Source organism: Pezoporus flaviventris, unplaced genomic scaffold (genome assembly GCF_033815535.1).
Source record: "Pezoporus flaviventris isolate CSIRO_AGI_PZ_B2104156 unplaced genomic scaffold, CSIRO_AGI_Pfla_v1 ptg000007l, whole genome shotgun sequence".
Lineage (NCBI taxonomy): Eukaryota > Metazoa > Chordata > Aves > Psittaciformes > Psittacidae > Pezoporus > Pezoporus flaviventris.
Window position 1 is genome coordinate 28825203 of NW_026892555.1, and position 12506 is coordinate 28837708.

Genomic DNA, 12506 nt, shown 5'->3' on the forward strand with positions numbered 1-12506 from the left:
TGTTAATTGTTCTGCTTTTTCGTATTGAACCTCCCTAACCCCCCAGCTCCTTCTCAGCTTTTCCCCCCAAAAGTTCTATTTCTCCCATTCATGTTTTCTGGGGAGAGGTGAAACCATTTCATGCCACCCAGGCCCGGGACACCTGCCCGTCCCGCTTCCCAGCCCTCCTGCCGTTCGCGCTGACTAAACGCGGCGGGGTGCAGGAAGGGACGCGCCGGCGAGTACGGACCTGCACCCTGCTCCCACCAGGGCCGAAGCCGGCGGTCGGCGCAGCCGTTGGCACTCCGCAGGAAAACCGGCCCGCGGTTGCGGGCGGAAGCAGTGCGGCCCCGGCGCTCCGCACAGCGCCTGGCGGAGCCGCGGCCGGCGGGAATCCAGTCCGGGTTTTGGTGCCGGGGACCGGCGGCGGATAGGAAGGGCGAGCGGGAGCAGACCCCGTACCGCGCCCGACAGCCGGACCGAGCCGGGAGGGCAGGCCGGCGGAGGAAGAGGAAGGCGGCTGGAGCAGGTGGGCGAGCGGCGGGGCGGCCGCACCGCCACCGGGCCCGCCTCGCCGCGCCCGCGGGCCCCCATGGCCTCGCCGTGCCCGCCGCACACACCCACCGCCGCCCCCCGGTGAGCGCCGCCACCGCCCCTGGGGCCCGGCGTTGCCGCTGCGTGCCCGCGGCGGGGCCGCTACCCGCAGCCGGGGCTGAGCGGGGCGGGAGGCGAGGCGGGCAGGGCCAGGCCGGGCCGGGCCGGGCCGGACCGGGCGGAGGAGGAGGCACCATGCAGGCGCGGCGCTTGGCCAAGCGCTCCAGCATGGGCAGCCGGCGGCTGAGCGCCGGGCCGGTCGCCGCGCAGACGGACGCGGGCCGGCTCCCCAAGCCCGAGAGCGCCTGGAGGCCGCCCCGGCGGGAGGGCTCCGCTGCGGCGCTGGAGGAGGAGGACGAAGACGAGGATGTGGTGGTGGAGGTAGAGGAGGAGGAGGAAGAAGAAGAGGGCGGCCTGGGGAGTCCCCCCCCAGCGGTGACCGGACACGGCAAGGGTCCCCTCCGCGGGAGCCTCAAGGTGCGTCCCCGTTGGGGGGTGAGGCGGGAGTGCGACTGTAGCGGCAGCCGCCCGGCCCGGCTCATCTTAGTGCCGGTGGAGGGGTCCGGACAGGGGTGCCGGGCTGGCGGGGCGGGGCAGGCGGGTTCCCTGAGCCGGGATGGGGGCAGTCTCTGTCCCACCGCGGCTGGGTGGCTTGCGGCTCTCCGCGGGGCTGTGAGGGGGTGTGAGCAGGCTGTCGGCGAGGCGGTCCCCGGCGCGGCCGGGTGCTGTGGAGGGGGGCCGGTGAGGACAGGCCTGCGCCCAACAAGTCCCCGGGGAAGCGGGTGTCCGGTGCGGCCCGCGGGAAGCCGCGGCGGGTCGGCCCGTCAGCTCCGGAGCCCGGCGGGGCGTGGGGGGGGGGGGAGGGCGGTGCGGGCAGCTGGGCTCAGAGGCGGCGTGCGTAGGGAGTCAGTGGTGTCTGGAGTAGTTTGAGTACCGGACGTAAAGACTTCAACTGGGCAAAGTGCGGGGCTGCTGGGGGGGGGGGGGGGATGTGCAACCTGGCCTTTTGCCATGGGGGAGGTTTTCTAGACTCGAGTCGTGCCCACCGGGTGTGTGGTGTACGGGGAGGGTGGCCGTGGTGAGGAGACATGGATGGGCGACGAGTGGGAAGTTTCTGAATGCAGCAGCACTGTGCAGGGGCCCGAGTGTTATCAGGCTGTCCTCTTGAGTTCGGTGCGTTTTGGAGGAACCTGCTGAGCACAGTCGCCGGCTGAGATCCTGCAGACTAGGCCTTATTTTATCATGATGGGTTTTCTGTAATTATTTTTCTTTTGGGATAACCTGGATAGTAGGGTTAAATTTGTGTGTAGGTAGGTCTGTGGAGGATTTATGTGATAGTTGTTCACTGGGTTATGGAAAATAAATGTGCATAGAAGTTTAAAGGGTGTCCATGTGGATTTAATTTTCTTTTTTTTTTTTTCTTTTTAAAGATAGATACTGATCCTTACTTAACAAGAACTAGGTTTGTTAAGCCTTGAGAAAAAAAGGCTTGGGGAGACCTTATCAACATGTTCCATTTTTTAAAGGGTGGCTACAAAGAAGGCAAGAGACTCCTTTTTTAGAAGAAGTCACATAGAAAAGATGGGTAATGGGCACAAGTTACTCCTGGGGAGAGTCTAGCTGGGGACAGGTGGAAAATTTTTTAACAGTGAGAACAACCAGCCACTGGAATAATCTCCCCAGGGACATGGTGGATTCCCCAACACTGGACACTTCTAAGATTCGGCTGCATAGGGAACTGGGACATCTAGTTTAGGTCATGCTGTGCTTAGACAGGTTGGACCAGATGATCCTTGTGGTCCCTTTCAACCTGGTATTCTATGTTTCTTTGGTTCTATGAAGAGATCAGGGTTGTCCTAGTAGTACTGCTATCTCATAAAAAAAAGCCCCAAACAAAACTGGAACCAAACAACCAACAGAAAAATCCCTAAATTAAAGCAGCAGCAGAAGTAGAAGTTATCCCCATATTGTTTCAGAACAAGTTTGTCCTGGCAGTGGCAGGATAAATCTGCCCTAGTTGGGTTGCCGTAACCTGTGCATGTAGCTCTTCAGTGAGTCTATCAAAGGCCATGAGATGTGGTTATGGTCTGTCAGTGTCAAACCGTCCATGCTGAGGCCTGACAGGCTGGGACAATTTTGTTGCTACAAAACCTTTTGACACTTTATTGGTAGCCTAAGGATGAAGGGCACCACAATGAGCTTCTCGTTCCATCAGTCTTCCCATTGCGTGGAAACTCTAGGTGGTAAAGGAGGCTCAGAGATACTTCCCATGTGTACCTAATAGGAAAAAAGTATGAAATTATCAAATGGAGCACAATAATCTGAAATAGCAACTGGATTACATTGGTATAATCTGCATTTAACATGGATTATCGGAGTATACTGTTCTCCTTGTCAGCCCTCAACATGCCTTTGAAGAGTTTTATATATATATATATATATATCTCCTGCCACTGCTATAACAAACTTTTTCTGAAGCAATATGGGGATAACTTGTACTTTCACTGCTGCTTTACTTTACGGATTTTTCTGTTGGTTGTTTGGTTTCAGTTTTGTTCGGTTTTGGTTTTTTTGTTCCGTTTTATGAGATTACAGGGAAGACCCCAGCGGGACCATAGCAGTATTACTAGGCCAACCTTGATCTCTGTTAATACTTATATTAAAGGTTGCTGGTATTTCTGCTTTGCACTTAAGACTATATGTGCATATAAGAACATCATGCTTGCATGTATTTACTTCCCTGGACAGTGAATCTGCCTCATAGATGAGTAATGTATATTAAGATACTTCTAGTGTACCTAATAAAAAGTCATCTTTGGTTAACAGGTGCAGGTATTTACCCTCTTTAGGTGAATATTTCTAATCATCATGACCTGCTTGGGTTTTGTTTTCACTGTGTATACTTTTCAGTACTATAAAATAAGAAAACTTAAAATTTAATATTTTAAAGAAATTGTCTTTGGTTTCTGTATGTTTCTCTAGGGGTTGTTGGTGTAGGAATACATAAAGTTTGAGGGTTCTTCCAAGTAATTTTAAAGCAGCAGATTAATCTTGATTGAAGTTGGCATAAAATGAATGCAGAGGTCCACCTGCAGAGCTACAGGAGAGTAATAGGACTAGCATGATCTGGCTGTGGTTTGTCAAACAGGATTCCTTTCAAATGGAGAGCTGGCATAGTTAGCAGCACTTGACTCTTGTGTCTGGCCTTCCAAGTTGGGGTGTGGGTGCAAAGGGAAATGACAGTGTGTCCACTGCTGAGAGAGGGCCTAAATGATTGCAGCATTCAGTAACCTTCAGAACAAGAGACATCCTGAAGAGCTTCAGAATTTAATCACACGTGAAAGCAATATGGTCTGTGTGCTGGTTTTGCACTATATGCTATCCAGATAATGCAATTAAAAACCAGCACACAATGATTTGGGGTGTGGTATTTTTACAGGTGATGCACACATGCACTAAATGTCTGTGCCCTTGTGTGGAATAGAATTTTAAAGCTAGAGGTTTCATGGGCTCCTCACAAAATCACTTCCATGAAGTGCCCATATGTGGATGAATGCATCTTAGGGCCTGCAAGGGAATTAATATGTTTTTAAAGTACCTGAGAATAGTTAAGATGAAGAAAGTACCAGCACCATCAGGTCACAGCTGTGTTGCCTCCACCAGAAAGAAGTCCACGGTGTTGGTTGCACCACTGGTAGTCTGGTTTTGACCCTCACTTTTAAGCGTGGGGATAGAGAGGAAGAAGTACTTTATAAAGACAAATCTTACTTCTCCAATATCTACAGTCTTGGAAGGAGAGAACAGATGCAACATAAAAGTGGGTAAGAGAGACTGCTGGTCATGGGAAAGATGCAAAAATTGCTTCTTTATATTGCTGTAAACACATAGATGTCCAGGTGGAGGACACTGAAGAAAACTTTTCTTGCTCTCCTTCCCCCTGCTATTCTAACACGATGCTGGAAGAAGCATGAGCATGCTGTGTGTAGCTGGTGAGCAATGGCAGAAGATAGCCAGAGAGTCTTTCAGAGCCTGTAAAGCCTTGTTGAGATGTGCTGGGATTTCTTACTGCGTCAGATACTAGTTAATTCATCTGCATAGGGAAACAACACTAACGTGCTGATTATACAGACTTATTGTGCACATGAAACTCTATCTGTGCAACCCATATTGCTGCTTTAGCTACAGCTAAATTTCCAGCCATTTGAAATTATATGAAAAAGAGTAAATAGCCTAATTACCAGTACTTAGTCTTGAAACGTGGATTAATTTGCAGTCCTGTTTATTTCATCTTTTGTATGGAGCTTGATTTAGATACCACAAGCAGCCACATTAATACCGTGCTGGGGTTAATTCATTCCATGGAAACTGCTGGGTTTGGTGATATGGAGAGAAGGTTTTGAAGTAGGGTCCATCAGTGGTCTGCGATGCTGAGTTTATCTGGTACTTATACACAAACCCCGGTGCAAGTAGCAGAATTACACTAATTTGCCCGTAAACCACTGGGGCGCTGTGATTGAGGATTTGGGCCAGTAGTGGCACGGGCTTGTGATAACTTGCCACCATGTTGCGGTGTTTTCTTTACCGTTGTAAATAGTAAAGGAATTCATGCTTTCTTCTGTTTAGCCCAGGTGAGCTGCCACTTTATGTCCAGTGCAGTTGCTGTACGCAGTTTCAGAGTATGGGTGCCAGATGTTTCTAACCTAGCTGACTATGGGGACTGCTCATGTTCCTCAGGCATTACGTTGCCATGATCTCTGCTCTTACCTTAGCATATGCACCCATGAAATTACCCATTCTAGATATTGTCTTGTGTGAGAGCACCTCTTGGTAGTTCAGAAGGATGAATTTCCTGCAAATGGATTTGTTCCTGCAGATATGCAGCTCCCAGAATCATGGGAAATTAGCAGATGAAGAGTCTGGAAACTAAAGGCCTAGAGAGCTGTGCTGTGATGGCAGGAGGAATATGAAAGCCCAGGCTGCATAAGCAAGATATCAATTTCATGAACATTGGGTTCTGTTTTTCCCACCTTGCTAAGAGGAATTTGCAACAAGTACGAAGTACAGAGTGCATGCAAGTCTGTGCCAGAGGTTTCATAAGGGGGTGGTAGGTACTGGTAGGGGTCTAGGTTAATCCAGGAAAAAATATGCTTTTTGGACATTTTTGTGGCTTGATTTGTTTTGGGTTGGATTTTTTTTATTTCTTTATTTTTTTATTTTTTTTTAAGATAGAGACATCTGTGTAATATATAGGATGTAGAAGAATCGTCAGGGTTTGTCTGGTAGAAATGAGTTGCCTATTACTTACATGAGTTCTTTGGCTGGATTGAATTCACACTGCTCCTTTGCTCTTTTTCTCTGCATTCTAAAGCCAGGTGTGAATTCATTGTTGTCCTTTCAATCAGACTTTCAGCTTCAGCTTTACTGTTTGAATGGACTACAGACTTGTCTTGGGCAAAACATACTTGATTATCAAAGTGCTATTTAATTTAGCTTGTGTGTGTGTGTGCAAATACATTTTAACAGGCAACTTGCAAAATGCAAACTTCAAGTACCAGATTTGTTTAGTGGTAGAGAGATCTCTAAGGCACATTAGGATCTTGCATGCTAACCTAAGAGTAAACTGAAATGTTTCCTCTCAGACTAATAATGGCATATTTCTATAAATACTGCTAGTTATTAGAACACCAGCACTCATGTTCTCATCTTGGATCCTGTTAGTCTAGGCTGTTAGTCTAGGCTGCATACAAACTCAGAGCAAGCATGATCTTGCTCTACCCTCTTCTGCAAAGTTGAAGAGTAGCACAAGAGATAATAAATGGATACTGGTGGACTCTGGGGAACAACTAAAGGGGGAGACAAGAGAAGTAGATGAATACCAGCAGTTTAGCCATGGTTTTGTAAGTAGATAAACTGAATTAATTTTTAAGTTTCAGACTTCATTTTGTTTCTTATAGACCTTGAGTGAAAACCTGGCTGGTGGAGTTCTTATGGAAACTGCACAACTAGACTTGGGATTTCTTTTTTCTTATTAAAATTTAAAAAAGTTGATATGTAGTGTGGATTACTGGGGGTAGAGCTGAGGGTCTTGGGCTTGCAAGATGGTTTTTTTTCTTAACTCTCCTGTAATAATGAATGGGAGTAATTTGCAGAGGATCTTTGATGTAATTTGTTGTTGTTGTTTGTTAGAGCAAGCATAACCACTTTTCCCTTAAAAGGAATTGTATTACAAAACTGTAACTATGTGAGAATAAAGAGGTGCAGTGTAGCCATGAACAGTTTTGATCCTTATTTGCTAGACTTGTTTTCAGTCTAGGATGAGTTCAGTTGAGAATGATCAGTTGGCTGCCTTCAGATATGCAGTCCGTACTGGTGGGTGGAGATGTGCTGCTCAGTATTTATCACAGAATGGTTGAGGTGAGAAGAGACCTCTGGGGGTTACCTAGTCTAGCCCTCCTGCCTAAGCAGGACCACCAAGAGCCAGTTGCACAGGAACATGTCCACTTGGTTTTGGAATATTTCCAAGGTTGGAGACTCCACAACCTGAGACAGTGCTTGGTCACCCTCACAGTGAGAAAGTGTTTCCTGATGTTCGGAGGGAACCTCCTGTGTTTTATTGTGTGTCTGTTGCCTCTGGTCCTGTCACTGGGCACCATTGAGAAGAACCCAGTCCTGTCTTCTTTGTACCCTCCCTTCAGGTATTTGTAGACATTTGTAAGATCCCCCTGCGCTGCCTTTTCTCTTGGCTAAACAGTCCCAGCTCACTGAGCCTCTCCTCATAGGACTGGTGTTTCAGCCCTTTCATCATCCTGGTGGCTCTTTACTGTCCTCTCTCCAGTATGTTCCTGTCTCTCCTGTGTTGGGATCTCAGTACTGGATGCAGCAGTCCAGATGTGGCCTCACTAGTGCTGAGCAGAATCACCTCCCTCCACTTCCTGTCAGAAGCTTTTTGTGGTGCAGCCATTCACCGTCTTGCTACAAGTGCAAATTGCTGGCTCAAGTTCAACTTGGTGTCTGCTAGGACCTCAGGGCCTTTTCTGCAAAACTGCTTTCCACCTGGGTGGTCCCTAGCATATACTGGTGCCTAGGATTGTTCCTCCGCAGGTACAGGACTTTACATTTCTACTTGTTGAACTTTATGAGGTTCATGTTGGCTCTTTTACCTGTTAAGGCTTCTCTTGATGGCAGTGTGACTGTCTGGTGTATCAGTCACTCCTCCCAGTTTTGTGTCATGTGCATACTTGCTGAGGATGCACTCTTCCTCATCATCCAGATCAGTAACAAAGATTTTGAACAGGGCTGAATGCAGTTTTGACTCTTGAGGTATACCACCATTTACCATTTACTACTTTGTGCTGTGATCAGAACCCTCTTGGCCTGTCCATTCAGCCAGGTTCCAACCTATTTCACTGCCTGCTTGTTCAGTCCATACATCAACACCTGATATATAAAAATGTTTTGGGAGATGGCATCAAAAGCCTTCCTGAAGTCTAGATAGAAAATGTCCACTGCTCTCGCTTCATCTACCAGACCATTCATTTTGTCCTAGAAGTTCATCAGGCTGGCCAAGCATGAGTTCCCCTTGGTGAAGCCATGCTGACTACTCATGATGCCTTTCTTGTCCTTCATGTGCCTGGAAATGGTGTTGGATTAGCAGCTCAGTCATGTTCCTGGGAGTCAAGGTGAGGCTGACCAGCCTGTAGATCCCTGGGTCCTCCTTCTTGAAGATAGAAGTGACGTTGTTTTGCATCTGAAAACTAAGTATTGATAAAGTGCTTTTCATGGTCTGGTAACTAACATTTGTAATGTGTCTTATGACAAGTGCGGATGAACAGATCATCTGTGCCTTTTCTGACCCTGTGCTCTTTCAGCCTCGCTTTTGACCCAAGGTTACAGAGAAGCCTAACAGTCCTCTGGGACTCTTGGGTCCTACTTTGTGTTTTCCCAATGCTAGATTAGCAATTTCAGTGGTATGAGAGCACCAAAGAGATCTTAGCAGACTGTGGGATAAATCTGTGCTTCAAGCTGTGCCACTTGGCCATCTCAAAAGTGGGACCTTTGCTGCTTGGGCATGCACTGGTCCTTGTTGGTGTCTGCTCTGTAAACACTGCTGTAGATTGAGCAATGATGCTTTTTTATATTGTTTATTTTTCCCTCAGAATGAGAGTGGTTTATAGTTGGCTTTATAATACTTCCAAGCAACTTACTGAATTGCTTATTTCTAAAAATGACGAGCAGCTTGACCATTCCTGCTGCTTGAGGCCAGCCCAAAGACTACAGAAGGGTGGTAGGCTAAGAGAGAAACTCTTATTACTGTTTTTGTTTATTTGCTGAAATTGAACAGGAAATACAGAGTGAGTAAAAAGAGCTCCTATGGTGACCAGCTTCAATTTCATGAACTTGTACTGCTGTTTTTCACTGTAGTATGTTGCTGAACAGAGCATGTAGGAATTTAATGTTATTGCTGTTACTGAACAGTCTGTGATGGGATCACTTTCACTGCTCTGGCACCTTGCCAAACTTTCAAAAATGATGATTGCACTGACATTTGTCTCATTGTATTGAAAAGTACATGTGTGGGTGGTATTTGTTGTTTGACAACAAAACTAATGAAGACAGGAAACTGAACAACTTCTGTTGCCTGAACTTTGCATAAAAATACAGTTTTTTATTTTTTTTTTATGCTTTTGCAAAACATAAAGAATCAGATTTCCATGAAATCCTGGCCCAGCTGAAGTTGTAGTGCTCCTCTGGCTTACAGAGCTGTATAGAAAAAGCAGAAAAATGAGAAACAGTGGGAAACACTTGCAGCAAAGAGTCTGTAGAACCTGTAACTTCAGTAAGGTGACCCAAGGAAGGGCTTGTCAATCATCTTAATAGTGCAGAGGAAAAGATGGGATATCACAGCTAAGGCATGCATAGAGAGGAAAAGGAATGCGAGAAAAGGAGCAAGCCTTGCTCCTTTGGAGGATAGCAGCCATTTGGTTGTTCGGGTTCTTTGTGAAGGCCCTTCTGCCATGCAATGTGGTTGCATCCCTATAGTGGTTTAATAGAGGGCTGGTTTCGGGAGTGGCTGAGGAGGAAGAGATCATGTTTGGCCTCTGCAGGTTTCTGCTAGTGTTACTCCATTGCTTCCAGGGGATAAGGAGATGAAACTCTGTGGTATTACTCTGCTTAGTCAGATCCCAAAATAAACTCTTTTTTTGGCATCTCTCCCACTCTGAACAGGAAAACTGCTAAATGTTTTTGTCTGGAGCCAAACATAGACTTGGGAGAATCTCATGTCTGAGTGCAACACTCCTTGCTTGTTCATCTCCTCTGATGGACCATGCTTTCTATTTCCAGGCTTGGAATCAACTAGAGGACATAAAGATGTGTTCTTGATTCTGATCTTGTAATAGTTCCCCTAGGCTCTCAGCTTCAGGGATCAGCACTGCCCCTTCAAGCTGTCATTCACAGTGCCTATTTAATTCCAAAGTTACAACAGTTGGATACGTCTGTGAACTACCTTGGTATAATTTCACTGAAATCCAATCATGAAAAAGAAAACAAAAACAAATGAAAAAGAGCAAAGTCTCTTTATTCCCAGGATGTTAAGGTTTACATTTCAATAACCTTTTAAGGGATGTAGGATATGCAGCATCTTATCTCAGCTGTCTGCTTCCAAAGTCAGACAATTGCTTATGACCTTAGAAATCTCACACCCATCTGTACCTTATTTGCAAGAAGTCTTGAAAGTAAAGCTAATATGTTTTTCTTTTCACTAGACATACTTCACTATATATCTCTGTATAGGCAGAGGAGGGGGGCTTTCAAATGCAGGTGAAGTGATCAAGTGTTTCTTACTGAGGAACAGTGAGTCAGCATTTCCAAAGTCTTCAAAGTGTGGGGAGTTCCCCACTGCCTCTTGCATGGTCTGTTTTTTGGGGAACTCTGCTTGCTTGATCCTGAATAAGATGATAGAAGTGATGGTATTTCTCCATTCTGCTTTGAGCTGCTGCTGTCCTTACTGTTCCCAACCCCCTGAGCAAAGGAAAAGAGAAACAAGTAGATCTTCAGCAATGAACTCAAAATAGTAGAAATGAAAGATATTTTATTTGCACATGAAATTTGGTAAATAAAGAATAGATTGATATTTCTGTTTGTTTGGTATGTCCATGAGATAGTCCATACGCAAGGACAGTAGAGTAGAACACCTGATTTGATGGCACGTATTAATTACAGCTTGTAATTAGAATAGAATCATAGAATAATTAGGGTTGTAAAGGACCTTAAGATCATCTAGTTCAACCCCTCCTGCTGTGGGCAGGGACACCTTATGCTAAATCATGTCACCCAGGGCCTCGTCCAACCTGGTCTTGGACACTGCCAGGGATGGAGCATTCACAACCTCCCTGGGCAACCTATTCCAGTGCCTCACCACCCTAACAGGAAAGAATTTCCTCCTTATATCCAATCTAAACTTCCCCTGTTTAAGTTTTAACCCGTTACCCCTTGTCCTGTCACGACAGTCCCTAATGAAGAGTCCCTCCCCAGCATCCCTATAGGCCCCCTTTCAGATGCTGGAAGGCTGCTATGAGGTCTCCACGCAGCCTTCTCTTCTCCAGGTTGAACAGCCCCAACTTCCTCAGCCTGTCTTCATACGGGAGGTGCTCCAGTCCCCTGATCATCCTCGTGCCCTTCTCTGGACTTGTTCCAACAGTTCCATGTCCTTTTTATGTTGAGGACACCAGAACTGCACACAATACTCCAAGTGATGTCTCACGAGAGCAGAGTAGAGGGGCAGGATCACCTCCTTCGACCTGCTGGTCTCGCTCCTTTTGATGCAGCCCAGGATACGGTTGGCTTTCTGGGCTGCAAGCGCACACTGCCGGCTCATGTTCATTTTCTCATCAACCAACACTCCCAAGTCCTTCTCTGCAGGGCTGCTCTGAATCTCTTCTCAGCCCAACCTGTAGCTGTGCCTGGGATTGCTCTGACCCAGGTGTAGGACCTTGCACTTGGCATGGTTAAACTTCATGAGGCTGGCATCAGCCCACCTCACAAGTGTGTTGAGGTCCCTCTGGATGGCATTCCTTCCCTCCAGGGTATCAACTGAACCACACAGCTTGGTGTCACCGGCAAACTTGCTGAGGGCGCACTCAATCCCACTGTCCATGTCGCCGACAAAGGTGTTGAACAAGACGAGCCCCAACACCGATCCCTGAGGGACGCCACTTGTTACTGTTCTCCAGCTGGATATTGAGCCATTGACCACAACTCTTTGCGCGTGGCCGCCCAGCCAGTTCCTTATCCACCGAGGGGTCCACCTATCAAACTGATGTTTCTCCAATTTAGAGACAAGGATGTCGTGTGGGACAGTGTCGAACGCTTCACACAAGTCCGGGTAGATGACATCAACTGCTCTACCCCTGTCCATAAGTTCTGTAGCCCCATCATAGAAGGCCATTAATTACAACCATTAATGTGATAGAAATAAGAACAAAAAAGTTTGTTTGAACTTCCCTGCTACCCTGCATTTGCATGCTTGTTTTTATTTCCAATTCCAGGTTTTTTAAGTTTTACCAGAGGTGGCCAGCAATCTCCAGGTGTACCTTCCACTTCTGGCATTCAGTGCTTGTTGTCCAGCCCAGAGCACATTTCCAGTCTCTCTCATGTGCTGTGCATGGCTGCAGCTAGCCTCAGTGGCACTGGGCACACTTCACACTGCTTTTGCCGCAGGAGAGGTGAGGGGAGCTACCTGCTTGGCAGTTCCCTTCCTGCTTGCACAGCCAGACATGTAGGTTGCTGCAAGAAAATGTGATAATTGTTTTAGTTCATTCTAAACTCACTGTTTGTGAAATCAGTAGTTGGGAAGGCAATTATGGGTGCCCATTCCTGGCCAGCAAAGCCCTTTTTAGCCTGGTGGAGTACCTGAGTTCTTGATGGTGAGTGTG

At 47.0% G+C, this 12506-nt stretch overlaps 1 protein-coding gene across 1 annotated transcript in view; it reads left to right on the forward strand.

Annotated features, from left to right (window-relative positions):
* The first annotated feature begins 707 nt into the window (after window positions 1-707).
* ZNF704 (zinc finger protein 704) overlaps window positions 708-12506 on the forward strand; it is an 88331-nt gene continuing 76532 nt past the window's right edge. Inside the window, exon 1 of the mRNA XM_061448221.1 lies at window positions 708-1050. Within this exon, the coding sequence (XP_061304205.1) occupies window positions 769-1050 (282 nt within the window). The 5' untranslated portion in view covers window positions 708-768. The remainder of the gene's footprint in view (window positions 1051-12506) is intronic.